Below are 18,234 nucleotides of genomic sequence, written 5' to 3'. Positions count from 1 at the left end.
CTGACTCCGACCAGTCTTTGGTTGGTCAGGGATTCAACCGACAACCGACTCCACCACAAATCTGAGTGAAGAGGCTCAGCTCATTACTGATGGAGCCTGACAGTCTGAGATCAGGGACAAACGGCCCGTTGGTCTTCACCTCTAAGAATCAGATGGTCCCACAGGGAGGGTTCTCACGGTCTGGTTCTGGACCCTCTGCCGGGCCGCTGCAGGACTGAATGAGGAACGGAACAAAAGCTTAAAGCCCCCGACCTCTGACCTCTGACCTCTGACCTGTGACCTGGACACTGCTGTGATGGACAGAGGGAGGACGGTCCCGTCTGCTGCAGCGTTCATTCGTCACCATTGATCGTTTATTTTCTCCTTTAACGTTCTAAAGGTCGAAGTGATTCCCACAAATAGAAACAATACAATGAATCAATGAATGGATGAAAGGATGACGACAACTAATAACTATGATCTGAATGTCATAAAAACACTGAATTTAAAGAAATGAATCAGGAAATAATATTTTAGAGACAATTTTAAAAACAGATTTACTGAAGTCAAACTTAAAGGAAACAGATGTTTTAGTTTTAACCAAATAAAAAGCAGAAAAACTATGTAATTAAACATCTTTATTAATAAAACATTTAGTAGAGACCCAAACGAGGACAGAAGAGTTTATAGACAAGATCTTGTAACAGTTTAGAAAAGGCATTTATGGGTATTTAATAAAAGTTATTTTAGCGTAAAATAAAACAAGCCAACAGGCCCCTGTTCATATTAAAGGGCCCTGATCAGTTTATGTCTTAAGATCTTAACATGTGAGAGTCTTTCCATCTTGTTCCAACATCTGGATCATGTCTCCAAGTCAACCAGCAGCTGTTGATGGTTCTGATCCAGCGGTAGGTAGAGATCCATTAGAGACAGCAGCTGCTACAATATTCTACTGACCACATGATGGCGCTGCTGATTTACAGACACACAAACTGAGATCAGATCTCAAGTGCTGGCTGGGGACGCATGTGGAGACACGTTTATATTAAGACCAGGTGGATGGACAGGTGAGACCAGGTGAGAGGAAACTAAAAAGAAAGAAGACGACTGATAAAAACAGTCAAATACATCTGGTCTCTGTGGATCAGCTCAGGCTCTAAACTACATGTTCACAAACAGCTCATGCATCTCTACGTTTGATAAATGTCTCATTGGAGCAGTTTTAGTCTCTTTTTATCACATTTATTTCAGTTTCTTACATTTTTGTCTCTTTTTAACAGTTTTTCTTGTTGTTGTTGTCTCTTTTCGATCAGTTTTGTCTTTCTTTTCTCTTCTCTCAGTGTTTTCCTCTTTTTGTGTCTCCTTGTGGAACTTTTCGTTTGCTGAGCGTCTGAGCGGCCATTTTGTTTCTTATTCTTCTTTTAAACATTTAATTAAAGAAAAGTATTTTCTATTTAATTTAAAGTTTTTAAATCACCAACTTCCAGTTTATTAATTTATTTACTTTTTTATTTGTTTGTTGACCTCAGAGGTCTCTCTCTCCTCGGTCGCGCGCTTTAACTAATTACATCTCATGCACGAGCAGCTCGGAGGCGAGCTGAGCGCGTGCTCGTGAGCGCGGCCGTCAGTTCCGTCCTCCGGTCCTCTCTCTCTCTCTCTCTCTCTCTCTCCCTCTCTCTCTCCTCCCCGCTCTCCGCAGCTGTTCCTCGGTGTGGATCCAGACGCTTCTCCCGGTTCTTTCCGGTCTCAAACTCCGCTCGGTTCTCCCGCTGCTCCTCCCGGGACCTCTCCTCCGGTTCTCCGGTTTAAGTTGAGGCGCTTCGGTTCCTGTGGTTCCTCCGGTTCCTCCGGACCGGGTCTCTGGTTCCTCTGGGTTCCCCTGGTTCCTCTTCTCTCCGCCTCTCTGGAGTTTTTCGGAGCCGGTTCTGGTGCTCCCTCCGGTCCAGGATGGCTCGGACTCTGGTCCCGGTTCTGTTGTCACTCATCTGCGCTCAGCTCACGGCGGGAGTCCCGGACGGACCGGACGTTCAAGGTAACGGAACCGAAGAGATTATTAATGAGTCAATTAGTTTAAATTAATGAGTTCATTAATGAGTTCATCATTAGAATAAACGTTTCTTGGTCTGACTCTCTTTATCTTTTTATCTCTTTAACTGAATGAAACTAAACTGATCATTAAACATTTATAATAATAATAATTATATTAATGACACCTGCTGACGTCATTCATTCTAATGAAGGAGCTGTCTACAGAGAACATGTTCAGATCAGCTGATATCAGAGTCAGTCCCTGATCTTCTCTGCAGCTCTTTTTATTTTTATTTTTATTCCTGAACTTAAATGATGTGGATGAGTCTGAACCAGGTCCAGGGTGGACAGGTTGGAAATGTGAAGGAAACGGAAAATGTTTTAACTGCAGCTTTTATTTCCAGAAGTTGGAAGAAACTAAAGTAAGAGTCGGATGTGGAGGAGGACTTTACAAACCTGACCCCCCCCCCCCCCCCCCCCCCAAAAAAAAGAAGTTTAAAATCAAACAGACAATAATTAATTGATGTTAAAGTCCAGGTCTACTCTCTGCAGCGCCCCCTGCAGACCAGTGTCAGACAGGAAGTTCAACATTTTGATCTCAGAGTTGATGTTAGAAGCAGAAAACAAAGAAGTGTCAAATCAGAACATCTACGTCATGATCCTGGTCTACGGTGGATCAGAACCGATCGACAGTGGTCCTAGAGAAGAGGAAGAAAAGGAAGGAGGGAAGAACCAGAGTCAGGGTCCTGGACCGAGGATCATTGGCTCTGGCCCGTGTGGTTCTGGTTCTGATAGAAAGGAGTCCACCAGTCAGGGTGTCCATGCTGACCTCTGACCTCTGACCTCTGGTGGAAGCTCAGATCTGGACCACAGAGACCTGGAGGAAGGAGGTTCTGGTCTGATGGATCTAACCTGGTGGTCACATGATACCAGGACGTTGCCGTGACATTTCTACATAAAAATGACAGATTTTCACACAAGTCCTGAAATAAGACAAAGAGAACGTGATCAAACACAGGAAACAGAAATATTAGACTTGTGTATCTGTTAATTCAAGAAAATTACACCAATATTACATATCAGTGAACTGTAACAGCATGGGAACCCTCCGCTGACGTTTTAAATCGTTTTAATGAAGAAATGTAGAAAATTCTTAAGGGTGGTCATAATGTTGCGGCTGATCTGTGCTGTTTTTGGACAGAGACGTCCTGGTGTCAGCGCAGGACAGGACGTGACTGATTTATCAGCTGTTATTCTTCCTCTGTGGTGTTTGTGTCCAAATGCAGTGTCGAGTAATTTCACAATAAAAGCCTCTAAGTTTCATGTACGAAAGTGTTTTAAAAAGTTTTTAATTGAAGTTGTCTAAGCTGCAGAAATTTAGAAATGTCCTTAAAAATATTATTTCTTCTAAACAAACAATTAGCTGATTTACTGTTGAACTGAACATTTGTGTGATTTGTGACGTTCCTGAAATATTTACTGAAATATAACGGACAAAGATTCATCGAGGAAACGACGGCTAGCAGCTGACGAATAATTTTATTCTTCAGTCAAGAGCTCAGAGCTGGAGAAACCGAAAAGAGACGAAGTAGAGGTTGAACTTTAATCATTGTTTTTCTTCAGGAAGTGGTGCTAATGCTAAGCTAATCACTTTGAAGTTGTTAGGAAACACAGTCATTGAATATTTGGAGTAAAGAGATCTAAACATTTCTTAGTAGAAAACTGTTAATAAAAAGTAGACTCAGTAATTATATCCATGTCCTCCCCCTCAGTGATTGACGTGTTGGGCCTCCAGGACCCGAAGCAGACCGTCGCGGCCGTGGAGAAGCTGTCGGCGGGTCTGAGCGCGCTCAGTGACGTCTACGTGGTGTCGACGTTTCGGCTGCCGGCGAAGCTCGGCGGCGTCCTGCTCGGCCTCTACAGCAAGCAGGACAACAGGAAATATGTGGAGGTCGCCATCATGGGGAAGATCAACAAAGGTTGGTGAAAGTCTGACGCCATGAGTCTTGACTGGTTTCACTTCCTCTGAGGCTCCTCCCACATGACCAATCACCTGTGTCTTATCAACTCCACTTCCTGATTTTGAGTTTATTTGCTCCTCCCCAAATAGTTTCCTCTCGTTGTGTTTATACACATGGCTGCAGTATAGATCATAAGCTCCACCCCCTCCATGTTAGTGGGCGGGACTTGGGCCAAACTAAAACACTAAAATACACGTCAGATATTTTTTACAAGGATGGTTTCTGTCATTTTAGGTAGTTAATATAATGTTGATTCATGTTCAGGTGTGAAAGTTCAAACTAAAACGTGAGTGAGTCTGGTGGAAGTGTGGGCGGGGCATCAATATCACGGCTCCACGTGGCTCCGCCCTCAGACCGTACTGATCAGGCTCTGGATCCAAACTCACAAGATGGCGCCGCCCGTATCCCCGGGAACATAGAGTCAGTTTGACCAATGAGAGGAAGAGGAGACGTGGTGTCCATATTTATATACAGTCTATGCTTTAGAACCTACAACCTTCATCCTGTGATGCTAACAACTGCTAAAAGCTGCTAAATCTACCTGGTATAGTTTTAAAGGTCTATGTGAGCATTTTATCACTTTAGTTATTTGTTTTTGGGCTTTTTCGGGAAACACTGGGACGCGTCGATGTATTCCACACAGATCAGTGTATTTGTCCTAAAAAAACTTGAACCGGTTCTAACTGGGATCAGGTTTTCAGTTCCCATCAACCACACAGAATTGTCTCTGAAATTCTGTCGCAAAATACATTAACCGTTGTTGAAGCAGGGAGCATCATCCTGATAGAGGAGGCCAACAGGGAATCCTGTCTCATGAGAGGGTGGAGGGAGGAGCTACAAGACAAAGGAACATGGATGAAGGAACCCAGGGTCTGTCAGCAGAACTTCACACCGTCTTGGTTCAGGTGTTTTTTTTTGGAAGTTCTGTCCCAAAACATTCATGAACCTTTCTGTAAATGAACATGAACCAGACTATGGAGGATGAACAGGTCACTGAAGAAGAGATTCTTCTGGTTATGAGATGTTTCCACTGAGGGAAACGTCTCATAACCACAAACACATTGGTCCCGACACATTGGAGAGGAAACTCCGTGAATGAAGCTCGGTGTTTGAGCCTCTGAACAGGAATCAGGTTCTGGCTCCGCTGTCGTTTTATAACATTCTTCATCCAGATAATTACAGACGGGGAGTTCAGCCTGCAGCTGCTCTGACTCTGACACCGTCGCTATGATCGGTCCCAGCGTTTAATAAACCACCGGCCGTCTGTGTTTTGGTTTCAGTGTGATCTTTGACCTCTGGACGGTGGAGAAGGAGTTTGTTTCTCCTCCTTAAACAGTCGCTCACTGTACTTTTTATTCCAGATGGAAGTGGGCCTGTTCTCAGCTGCTAGTAGTTTTATTTTCTCGTGTCTTCAGGCTGTTTGATCTTCGCTGTTTGTTCCATGTTGTCATCTGGAGTCGCCCAGAAACTGTCGCTCAGCCTCGACCTCCCTCTCTGAGTGTCTGTTCTGTGGTGGAGCTGATTAACGGATGAGGAATGAACAGATGAGGAGTGTTTCAGCTCTGGGACAAACTAACAGACTTTTACAGACACTACCAGCTCCTGCAAACAGCTGATCTGTCCTAGAAAACTAGGACACTGGTCATACAGATATTAACCAGGATCTCTACTGGCAAACAGCTGTTATTGTTTCTGAGGCGTCGTTATTAGTTTGAGGAAAAACTCAAAATTCATTTAAGGGTTCATCTGTTTATTAGTCTAGAAAATATTAATATCCCAGATCATGATTACACCTTCTTCTTCCTCTTCCTCTTCCTCTTCTTCTTCCTCTTCTTCCTCAGCCCTGGTTCGTTATGTCAGGGCTGATGGGAAGCTCCACACTGTGAACCTTCAGAACGCTAACCTGGCCGACGGACGGACTCACTCCATCATCCTGAGGCTCGGCGGACTTCAGCGTGAAAACATGAACATGGAGCTCTACGTCGACTGCCGATTGGCCGACTCTGGCCAGGGCCTGCCGCCATTGGTTCCTCTGCCCAGAGAGGCGGAGATGGTGGAGATCAGACACGGCCAAAAGGCTTACGCCCGACTCCAGGTTAGTGAAAGAAGAACATGTATTTGAACTGTTTTATTTTATGGAAACATGACTCTTCTTAGACCTCCCAGTATGTTATGTAGCTAACTAGCATTTTTGCTAATGTCTCAATATTTCATGAACGTAATTAATTTGACAACAAACGCAGTTGTTATTGTTTTTATTACATTTTGTGGTCCACAAAACTGTCCACCACATGGTGACTTGACTGACAGAATCTGAGTCCTGTGCCTCAATTTCATACATGGTCCTTTTCCTCCATCTAGTGGTCTAATGACGGTACTACAGATAATAAAGTTAGCTTAGCATTGATATATAGCATGCCTAGAAGACGTCTTAAGTTTCAAGGATCATGCACATGGACCTGATAGTTTTGGAGCTGGTTTATTTTGTCTTTTTTAGACGAGCTTCTCCTCCCGGCACCGTAGGGACTAAGAAGTTAAGGTTTCAACCTGTTGCTCTGACTAAAGTCACCTGAAGACGTTACTTTCTAAGGAAACTGAAAAGAGAAGTTTGTTTTGTTGACTCTGTCTCTCAGGGGGCAGTGGAGTCCGTCAGACTGGCTCTAGGGGGCAGCGTTGCTAAAGCTGGAGCTCTGACCGATTGTCCGTTCCAAGGAGATTCATCCGCCTACAACTCAGGTGAGTTCACCTTAACAGACCTCAGCTCCACCTGGTCACTGTCTCTGTACTTCATCAATAAATGAATGATTTAAATTAATCAGAACTGACGTCTTTGGTTTTCTAGTGAGCGCAGAGGTCAACTCCATCCTGGGTGAGATTTGTTTTGTCGACATTTTAAAGTCACAGATAAAAACAGTTGAAGCGTACGTCATGTTTGTCTGATGACTTCCTGTCAGGTGATCACACCAAGGCTCTGATCAGTCAGCTGATCATCTTCAACCAGATCCTGGGGGAGCTGCGGCAGGACATCAGGGAACAGGTGAGACATCAGGGAACAGGTGAGACAGAGAGAGACATCAGGGAACAGGTGAGACAGAGAGAGACATCAGGGAACAGGTGAGACAGAGAGAGACGTCAAGGTACAGGTGAGACAGAGAGAGACATCAGGGAACAGGTGAGACAGAGAGAGACATCAGGGAACAGGTGAGACAGAGAAAGACATCCGGGAACAGGTGAGACGTCAGGGAACAAGTGAGACGTCAACGAACAGGTGAGACAGAGAGAGAGATCAGGGAACAGGTGAGACATTGGGGAACAGGTGAGACAGAGAGAGAGATCAGGGAACAGGTGAGACGTTAGCGAACAGGTGAGACAGAGAGAGATGACAGGGAAAACGTGAGACGTCAGACAACAGGTGGGACATCAGGGAACAGGTGAGAAATCAGGGAACAGGTGAGACAGAGAGAGACATCGGGGAACAGGTGAGGAACATGTGATGATGATGATGATGATGATGATTCGTCCTCAGGTGAAGGAGATGTCACTGATCAGGAACACCATCCTGGAGTGTCAGGTTTGTGGTGAGTCACCGTGTCCCTTCGTCCTCTTCACGGTAGTCCACTGTCTTAACTCTGAGGACCTGATTGAGGACGGCCTCTGCGTCTCTGTCCTCAGGTTTCCATGAGCCTCGTTCCCGCTGCTCTCCTAACCCCTGTTACAAAGGAGTCACCTGCATGGACAGTCTGCAGTATCCTGGATTCACCTGTGGACCATGTCCACCTGGGACCAGCGGCAACGGGACGTACTGTAGGGACATCGATGAGGTACAGACAAAAGAACAACATAACAACACAACAACAACAACGACAACAACACAATGACACCTCATATGTTAACCCCCCTCCCCCCCCAGTGTGAGCTGCAGCCATGTTTCTCTCCTCAAGCCTGTGTGAACACCGTGGGGGGGTTCAGCTGTCAGCCATGTCCTCCAGGCCTGTGGGGGGCGCCGCTGGCTGGAACTGGACTGGACTACGCCAAGACGCACAAACAGGTCAGACACACTCTGAAATAATACGTCACTAAGAGCAGCAGACAGAGGAGCGCTTGTTTTCTCCACCTGTCATGGGTGGATACAGTCGACACGTCTGCTGAGTCCAGACGAGGAAAATATTAAACTGAGGAAACTCTGGACACACGTTATAATACAACGTGTGTCCAGAGTGTCCTCAGGTGAATCCATGATATAACGGTTATATATCATGATGAACAGTTAAACAGGTGCATTTTTAAAAATAAACCTAAACCTGGTTCTTCTCCAGATTCAGAGATAAATCCAGATGATCAGATACCTTGAGTCAGAAAGTCTAAAATTACATCTGAATATTGTTCCAGAGTCATGACCATGCTCCGTTTAGACAGAAAAGATCTGAGATCACTGATGGAAACTTCTTCTTCTTCTTCTTCTTCTTCTTCTTCTTCTTCTTCTTCTTCACCTACAAACATTTCTGGGTTTGTTTAAAAAGCTGGGTTTTTTTTCTGGCTCTAAAAGCAAACTTGAAATATCAAAAAATGCACATGCCTTTCTTCTTTAGGTTAAAGGTTAATTGACTTGTTTAGTATTTATTCCTCTCTTATTTATTTATGTAGTTTTTATTTTAGTTCCTACAACCAAACTAAAAATACCAGAAAGTAGACGGAGCATCATGTGCCGCTGTGAAATATTCACTGCTTTTACTTTTATTATTTTATTATCACTACTGAAATCTAGTTTTTCTATTTCTTTGAACATCTGGTGTTTTGTTCCTCAGAGTTGTGTGGACATCGATGAGTGCTTAGATCTACCAGACACCTGTGTGTCAAACTCCGTCTGCATCAACACGGTGGTGAGTTCAGGTCCCTGTTGTTATGTCTGATCCAAAGACGTCATCAGTACATATCAGAGAAACATCTGCCCCCTGGTGGATTTATCAAGGCTCTGCAGTCACTGGCTTTTGGCAGCCGTTTCCAAAATGGCCACCTTCATGGACTTTGCAAGGAAAAATATTTACTTCAATGAATCAACCGTTAATTAGTTCATACTTTATACATTATGTGAGACTAAAACACATGATACAGCAGATATGTGTGTGTATATATATATGTATATATATATGTGGTTATTTTAAATGTATTTTAACAATGTTTCTAATTTTATTAAACTGATTATTCAGAATATTAAAATCTTAAAGTATGCATTCATTTATTCCATATTAGAGGAATATTTTTATATTTATGTGATTCTTCTGTTCAACCTAATGTTGAAGAGATTCATTATTGTATTTAGTCGTCCACAGTTTTCACAATTAAATCAGAACCTTTAGAATATATCTTTAACAATTCAGAGAAGAAATTCTAGTTCATCTTGGACGGAACAAAGAGAGAAACTGCTTTTATTAAAATTAAAATGGCAAAAAAATAAAACTAAAAGAAAAGTTTGAAATTAACAATGAACTGTTTTTTATAAGCACTTTAAATCAAAAAATAAAGCTTCACAGGGTTCAAGACACAACAGTGTTTACGTAGACGAGTGGGTTTGTGTTAAATCCATCCAGCTTTTAGTTTCCACAACAAAGATCTTAGTTTTACTGTAAAATGAAATAAAAATGTAATGAATATAAAGTGTCTGCGTTTAAGCCCAGACCGGACGGATTTAGTTGAAGTTAATACCTAAAAGAAGACAAGTAAGAAAAGTCTTGTGAGACAGCGCCCTCTGCTGGACGTCCAGCTGTAACACCACAGATTATATATGTCTCTGTCTCTGTCTCTGTCTCCGTCTCTGTCTCTGTCTCAGGGTTCCTACAAGTGTGGAGGCTGCAAACCCGGTTTCCTTGGTAACCAGACGTCGGGTTGCCACCCTAGGAAGTCGTGCGCGGCGCTGGCCTTTAACCCCTGCGACACCAACGCCCACTGCATCATGGAGAGGAACGGAGAGGTGGCCTGCAGGGTGAGGACGTCCGACGCCAGAACAGAGGATGGACGTGACGAGATAATAAAGTTTAATGGAAATGAAATAAATAAATATCTGGTCTGGACCGGTTCACTTTAGAAACAGCTTAGATTCTAAATATGTTGGCGCCGTAAGAAACAGATCCTGGTCCTGGAAGCTAGACCGGGTTGGGGCGAGTTCATACCTGGATGGGACAGGTTTTAGGACGGATGACTTTTTTTTAACTCGTCCTCTGGTTGTTGGAGTAAAATGTCGTCCTGTGACCCCGCCCCTTTTTGTGACCCCGCCCCTGTTTGTGATCTTGCAGTGTAACGTGGGCTGGGCCGGTAACGGGAACACGTGCGGCACGGACACGGACATCGACGGATACCCCGACCACTCTCTGCCCTGCATGGACAACAACAAGCACTGCAAACAGGTCAGACACGTCCCAGAGAGTAGAGCCGTTAGACCAGAGTACAGTCACTATTTAACAATCTGTATCTGATCTGAAGTAACACACACTGGCCACTTCATTAGGTACACTAGTGGAACCAGTCTCCATGAAGCTTCTGGTTCAGCTTTAGTTTCTAATAACTCATGTTCATGTATCTGGTTCTAAAATCTGCATCATCTCCTCAAATCAACCCAGAAACACTTGTGATCTTGTGATCATTAACGTCCCCTCTTGCGTTGTCTTCGTCCACCAGGACAACTGTGTGTTCACTCCAAACTCTGGTCAGGAAGACGCCGACAACGACGGCATCGGAGATCAGTGCGACGAGGACGCAGACGGAGACGGCATCAAGAACGTAGAGGTTAGACGGCGTCTCTGTCTTCACCCTGTAGCTGTCAGAGCTGTGACCATGTGACCATGTGACCCACGTGTCCTCCGTCCCTCAGGACAACTGCCGACTGGTCCCCAACAAAGACCAGCAGAACTCGGACAGCGACTCGTTCGGAGACGCCTGTGATAACTGTCCCAACGTCCCCAACACGGACCAGAAAGACACGGACAGCAACGGACAGGGGGACGCCTGCGACCAGGACATCGATGGAGACGGTGAGAGACGACGTTAATGACCATTTAGTCTTCAGATGTTTGTCTTTCAGTTCTTACATTTAGTCGAACATCAGAGTTTTCTGTAGTTCAGAAGGTTGATCAGACGTTACAGAGACAGGAAGGATTCATTCAGGAACTACAGCTATGGACAGTTTGAGCTAAATGCTAAATGCTAAATGCTAATCCACCATCCTCTCTACTGTCCACTCTTTAAATACGTGTCAGTAAAAAGTCAGAAGGCGAAAGCTTCATGTACTTCAGGACTAGTAAAGTCCTACTGAAGATGAGACTCGTCATATTTTTAGCTTTTTATTCATCTGTTTGTCCAAAAAGGAGACGACTAGTGTCTGTCCACAGTGAATGAAATAATATGTGTGTGTTCAGGTATCCCCAACGTCCTCGACAACTGTCCCAAGGTACCAAACCCGATGCAGACGGACAGAGACAGAGACGGAGTGGGAGACGCCTGTGACAGTTGTCCTGAGCTCAGTAACCCCATGCAGGTACAAACCTTTAAACTAAACATTCACTTCTAGAAACTGATCCTACAGCCTGTCAATCATCTTTGGACATGTCCATAAACCAGAGACTAATCTGACCCCGTGACCTCCTGATCCCAGCGTTGGGCTCTTTCTGTCTCGTTTTTTTTTGTGTCCAACGATCTTAAACGTGGGACCTAAATCAGCTGCTTCATCAACAAATCACTTCCTGGATCAATAACGTCCATGAACGTCTCTTGTCTTTTTCAGACGGACGTAGACAACGACCTGGTAGGAGACGTCTGTGACACCAACCAGGACACGTACGTCCGACCGACTCCTTCCTGGCGTTGGGCTGAATTTATCATCTGACACATCCTGTCCTGTCTTGTCTTCATCTTGTCCTGTCCTGTCCTGTCCCATCCCGTCTTGATTTATCTTGTTTTATATTCTCCTGTCCTGTCTTGTCTTGTCTTGTCTCGTCTTGTCTTGTCTTTTCTTGCCCTGTCCCGTCCTGTCCCGTCCTGTCCATTTAAAGGTGCAGTAGGCAGGATTGCGAAGATCCGGGACTTAGCCAAAAAATTTGAACATCGACAACTTCTCAGTCCCTCCCCACTTTCTGCTAAAGCCCAAAAAGGTCTCGCAAGCCCCTCCCCCCACAAGGGAGAGCTGTGCACGATAGAGCGCGTGCATATTGGCCCTGGAATACTGTGCACGAGCAGAGAACCGAGAGAGAGCGAGTAAACAAACTAGCATGGAACACACCGACGTAACAACAACAAAATAGTTTTTATAATACCCTTCATTATTGCTAAATAATTTTAGGTCAAAATATTTAGCAATAGTCAACTTTAGGACAAAACCAAGGTTAGGATGTTTCTGAAAGTAGCCTACATCGGTGATGTTTGCTATCAATAACAGTTAGAAGCATTCATTGTGGCGTTTTATTCCACAGTTTAGATTTATCAGTTTGCTATGTGGTAGATATATGACCGCTACCTGTTGATGTGGTTAGACGTTTGAGAGTGAAGCTGAGGCACAGGCCTCAGACGAGGATTACGTCCCAGCTCCTTCTACACGCCCGCGGACAAGTGGTGCGAGGTGGTGGAGGGAGGGGAGGGCGCTATGAAATGCGTGTCCATGAGCAGTGATTGACACTCTGTTAGATACACCCCTGGACGTGATTGGTGCATCTGGATGTGGAGCGGTGGATGTCTTGCAAATCGCGCTACAGGCTCTAGGAGGGGCCAGAGGAGCCGATTTTTTTTTAAATGACCTGCTTCATGCAATTATACTTGAACATAGGGTCAGTTTCAGCAAATATGACAGAAAGTTATTTTTATAAAAGTTGCCTACTGCACCTTTAATGGACTTTGTCTGAACCTTCTCTGTATCAGTGTATGTCTCGTGGCTGCCCTCTAGTGGTGCATGTTGTTCACTACAACACATCAAATTAGACGCTAGATTTTTGACCCCGTCAGTATTTAGACACTGTCCTGTCCCAGGAGACCACACTGTCCTGTCCCAGGAGACCACACTGTCCTCGCTGTGACACAAAACAAAAAGGAAAGGGGACTAGAATTTAAAATGAGTCCTTTCTCCCCTGCAGGGACGGAGACGGTCACCAGGACAGCAGAGACAACTGTCCAGACATCCCCAACAGTTCCCAGCTGGACTCTGACAACGACGGCCTCGGTGACGACTGTGACCACGACGACGACAACGACGGCGTCCTGGACGACTACGACAACTGCAGACTGATCGTCAACCCCAACCAGAAAGACTCTGACGGTAACGAAGGGGACATGAATCGCTGAGCAGCAGACCGGCTGTCTGATTGGTTCCATGAAGTATACTCTAGCAGGCCAGTCAGATCGGCTGGGGGCGGGGCCTAATGTGGTAACAGTAGCCACTGAGTTGAGTCAGCGTCTGTCAGAGAAGTGAGATGTTCTTAGATTCTGTGTCTGTTACTGACAAGAAATAAGTTTAAAGGACGAAACGTTCACAGTGATGAAGGAATCTGTGGAGAGACATGTCTCATAGTTCACTGCTCTGATTGGTTGGAGGACTATCTAGTTAGCACAGAGGTATTTCTTTTCTCTTTATTGGTTGAAACACATCCCATAATAAAATCTAGATGGAGAGTTAGAGTCAGGCTGCAAAACTAGTGACATACGAACAAGTTCTAAAAAACTAAAAGCTTCACGCCTTTCTAAGTTGAGATGAGATATGAGGAGATGAGATTGGATGAGATAAAGGATGAAATGAGATAAAGTTTATCATTACTTTCATAAAATGAAATGAGATTGAATGAGGTTGGATGAGCTGAGATGAGATGAGATAAACATGTTTCAGTGAATTTCACCTGCGGATGTCAGATTGATTGTGAACGTGAACCTGATGAAGCAAATTGCGAAACGCGTTGTTCACGCCAAATAAAGTCAGCAAAAATACTCTCCAGTGTGCGATGTATACCACTTTTTGATTTTGTAATAGTTATATTGCACACCATCAGCACCTGGAGGAAGAAGGGCTGTGCACAGGGACTTTGTACCTTGATGTTTCAGTGAATGTCTAATGAAGGGTTTGTCCCCGTGTCCGTCCTCAGCGAACGGCGTTGGAGACGTCTGTGAGAACGACTTTGATAACGATGCTGTGATGGACCTGTGGGACGTCTGTCCAGAGAGCGCTGAGGTCACCCTGACCGACTTCAGAGCCTATCAGACGGTCATCCTGGACCCGGAGGGCGACGCCCAGATCGACCCCAACTGGGTGGTGCTCAACCAGGTGACTGTTCCTGCACATGCTCAGTAGAGTCAGAGCTCAGCGTCAACGACATCATCAAAGATTTACATTTACAAGGAACAGATGTGTGAAGTTCTACTGGTTCTGCTGGTTCTACTGGTCTCATCTCATCTCACCTCATCTCATTTTATTTATTTTATATTTATTTCATCTCATGTCTGTCATCTCTCTTCATCACTATACTCTCTCATCTCATCCAGTCTCACCTCATTTCATCTCATTTTATCTCATCTCTAGCTTCTTTTCATATCTCTATTTTATCTTCTAGTCTTATCTCTGTCTGATCTTAATTGATCTCATCTTATTTAATCTCATCTCATCTCATCTCAACTCATCAGTCTCATCTCTCTTATCTCATGTCTGTCTTCTCTTCTCATCTCTATACTCTCTCATTTCATCCAGTCTCATCTCATTTTATCTCATATCTATCTTCTTTTCATATCTCTATTTCATCTTCCAGCATCATCTCTATCATCTCATCCAATCTAATCTCTGTCTTCTCTTCATATCTCATCTCTATCTTCTCATCCAGTCTCATCTCTGTCTGATCTTAATTGATCTCATCTCATCAGTCTCATCTCTCTTATCTTACATCATCTTATCTCATGTCTGTCTCTCTTTTCATCTCTATACGCTCTCATTTCATCCATTCGCATCTCATTTCGTCTCATCTCTATCTTCTATTTATATCTCTGTTTTATCTCTCTCATCTCATCCAGTCTCATCTCTATCTTCCCTTCTTCTTCTCTTATGTTAGCCAGTCTCATCTTATCTCATTTTATCTAATCTCTTCTCGTCTCTTATCTATCCAGTCTCATCTCATGTTGTATCTCATCTCATCTCATCTCATCTCATGTTGTATCTCATCTCATCTCATCTCATCTCATGTTGTATCTCATCTCATCTCATGTTGTATCTCATCTCATCTCATCTCATCTCATGTTGTATCTCATCTCATCTCATCTCGTCTCATGTTTTATCTCATCTCATCTCATCTCATCTCATGTTTTATCTCATCTCATCTCATCTCATCTCATCTCATGTTTTATCTCATCTCATCTAATCTCATCTCATCTCATGTTGTATCTCATCTCATCTCACCACAGTAAACCTAGTTTAGGTTGATCCTTACAGAATATCAGCTGCCATCACTGAGCTGTCTTTTCTCTCCAGGGTATGGAGATCGTTCAGACCATGAACAGTGATCCTGGTCTAGCCGTGGGTAGGTTCTGTTTTTATTTCTAACAGTATTAGATCACAGCCTCTGGTCCTGGTCCCACCCTAGACCTCCTCCTCCTCCTCCTCCTCCTGTCTGCAGGCTACACGGCGTTCAACGGCGTCGACTTCGAGGGAACGTTCCACGTCAACACGGTGACGGATGACGACTACGCCGGCTTCATCTTCGGCTACCAGGACTCGTCCAGCTTCTACGTGGTGATGTGGAAACAGACGGAGCAGACGTACTGGCAGTCGCTGCCCTTCAGAGCCATGGCCCAGCCGGCCCTGCAGCTCAAGGTCTCTGGTCTGCTTCCTCCCGGACGTCGTAAAGTTTGCTTGACTCGGGTCTTGTTGGGAGTTTTCAGATCCCTCCCTCTCTCTGCTCTGGTTTTCTCTGCAGGCTGTGAAGTCTCGGACCGGACCAGGTGAGTTTCTGAGGAACGCCCTGTGGCACACCGGGGACACGCCTGGAGAGGCCACGCTGCTCTGGAAGGATCCACGAAACGTTGGCTGGAAGGACAAGACCTCGTATCGCTGGCAGCTCAGCCACCGGCCGCAGGTGGGCTACATCAGGTAAGACCACGACCGGAACTGAGAGACCCTGAACCAGACCTAAAACTAGACCTGGGCCTGGTTTAGACTAGAACTAGACCTGGTTTAGACTAAACCCAGTTTTACGGGTCCAGACTGTGGACACCTCAGTTCTCTGTCTCTTACGCTCGTCTCTGTTTTTTTCGTCTTCCTTTTATTTTTACTGCTTTCTTTCCCCTCTGGAACTTCTTTGTGGCCCCGGGGCCCCCCCACTTACACTCTATTGTACCCGTCTCCATGGCGACCAAAGCCCTGGCAAGAATCCGCCTCGACGACCGTTGATATGCAGATGAGACGGAGAGACGGAGAAAAAAACTTTATCTCATAAAAACATTCCAGTGATTCTACGTCAGCTTTTATTTCTGGAGTTTGACGCTGACGGGAAAATAACAAAGCTGCAGAAACTTTATGTTTCTGAAGATGGAGAATTAAAAATGATAAATAAAAGTGTGGGACTCACATTCTTCAGTCAGTCAGGAGGAGAAAAGAGAAAAGGAATAAAGAAAGACCAGAGGAGGAGGAGGAGGAGGAGGAGGAGGAGGAGGAGGAGGAAGCTATTGAGAGCTGAAGGCTGAGGTCTCTACTCTCTGCTCGATTAGTTCACTGTCTGTAATAAAAACAGGAAAATAGAGCGTTTCTGATTAAGTCACTTTCTTTAATAACAGAAAATTTGAAAATAATATCAAGACATTTTAGTTTGTGGTGAGTTCACTGTCTGCAGTAACAGCAGGAAAACAGAGCGTCTGTGGTGAGTTCACTGACCGTGATGGCTAGTTTTTAGTTGTTTCTGATTAAGTTGCTTCTTTTAATAACGGGGAAGTAGAGCGTGCTGAGTTCACTGTCTGTGATGATAGTGGTTGTGTTAACTTTAGGGAGTGCTTGATTTCCAGTCTCCTTTGTCCCAGGGAGCGTTTGTTTTCTGGCCCGATGTGTCTGACCGTTTGGTTTCCCTCTGGGAGCGCTTGTTTCCTGACCCGGAGCGTCCCTGTGTTTTCAGGGTGAAGCTGTTTGAGGGGACCGACATGGTGGCGGACTCCGGCGTTGTCATCGACACCACCATGAGAGGAGGTCGGCTCGGAGTCTTCTGCTTCTCCCAGGAGAATATCATCTGGTCCAACCTGCGCTACAGATGTAACGGTACGACCTCTGACCCCGGCAGGTTTATCAGTTCATGTTTTTATTGGTTCTGTGACTAATTAATGAATGAATGAATGAATTACTGGTTTGTTTCAGACACGGTGCCTGAAGACTTCCAGTCTCATCGTAAACAAGTTCTGATGCACATTCAGATCTGAGAGCTGCAGACGGACTGTTCACAAACACAACACACCAAATACACAAACACACACAGGTCCCTGAACGCATCAGCACACAGAACGAATCTTTAACTGTCGTGTGAACGTGAGCTGCGCATTTAACTGAATGTTTGAGAGACAAGAATGAAGAATCGGCACTGATCAGTCTGGAGGAACACTCCAGGAGCACCTGAACGCACCGTCTGCCCCTGTCTGTGTGGCGTTCAATGTCTCAGTCTGTGTGTCTCCCCCAACCGGAAAGAGTAACAACAGGGTTTGTGGTGTGTTCACTGTCTGTAATAATATCAGGATATTTTAGAGTCTGTGGTGAGTTCACTGACTTTTATAACCGTAGGAAAGCAGATTGTCTTGTCTCGACGGTGGTGTGTTCGGGTTCCTGGTGTTTCGCCAGACGAATCTAAACTCCTCACTCACATCTTGATTCATTGATCAGCACCAGTTATACTCAGTGAGGCGTTCAAGGACCAGTCGGCCCAGATCAGACCACGCTGGAGAGAGTTTGGTTTTTTATTTGAATGAAATCTGAAACGCATGTCTTGTGTATTTTCTAATGTACATATCTGTTGTTAAAATAAAAATAAAAGAACGACCGTCACGTTTCCTACAGTCGCTGTTTTTACTCTGAAGATCTTCTCTCGCTTCTTTCCTTCCTTCCTTTGTCCTTCCTTTCAATCTTCCGTCCTTACTTCCCCTTCATTTCCTTCCTTCCTTCTTGTTTCTTTCTTCTTCTTCTCTTTATCAGTTTAGTCGTTACTGCCCTCTGCAGGATAAA

The 18,234-nt window shown here is 44.7% G+C and overlaps 1 protein-coding gene across 1 annotated transcript; it reads left to right on the top strand.

Annotated features, from left to right (window-relative positions):
• The first annotated feature begins 1,709 nt into the window (after positions 1-1,709).
• Positions 1,710-18,230, top strand: thbs3a (thrombospondin 3a). Its single transcript, XM_084556914.1, has 23 exons — positions 1,710-2,011; positions 3,780-3,986; positions 5,870-6,123; positions 6,662-6,764; positions 6,871-6,897; positions 6,983-7,065; positions 7,555-7,606; positions 7,701-7,849; positions 7,939-8,076; positions 8,834-8,908; positions 9,856-10,008; positions 10,319-10,429; positions 10,701-10,808; positions 10,894-11,053; positions 11,438-11,556; positions 11,803-11,855; positions 13,142-13,323; positions 14,141-14,319; positions 15,511-15,559; positions 15,656-15,852; positions 15,956-16,128; positions 17,144-17,283; positions 17,380-18,230. Exons 1-23 carry the CDS (start codon positions 1,927-1,929, stop codon positions 17,439-17,441), a joined length of 2,859 nt encoding a protein of 952 aa, XP_084413040.1. The 5' UTR covers positions 1,710-1,926; the 3' UTR covers positions 17,442-18,230.
• Positions 18,231-18,234: the final 4 nt, after the last annotated feature.

This window comes from Chelon labrosus, assembly GCF_963514085.1.
Source record: "Chelon labrosus genome assembly, chromosome: 12".
Classification (NCBI taxonomy): domain Eukaryota; kingdom Metazoa; phylum Chordata; class Actinopteri; order Mugiliformes; family Mugilidae; genus Chelon; species Chelon labrosus.
This window is presented reverse-complemented; position numbering and strand designations above follow the sequence as displayed.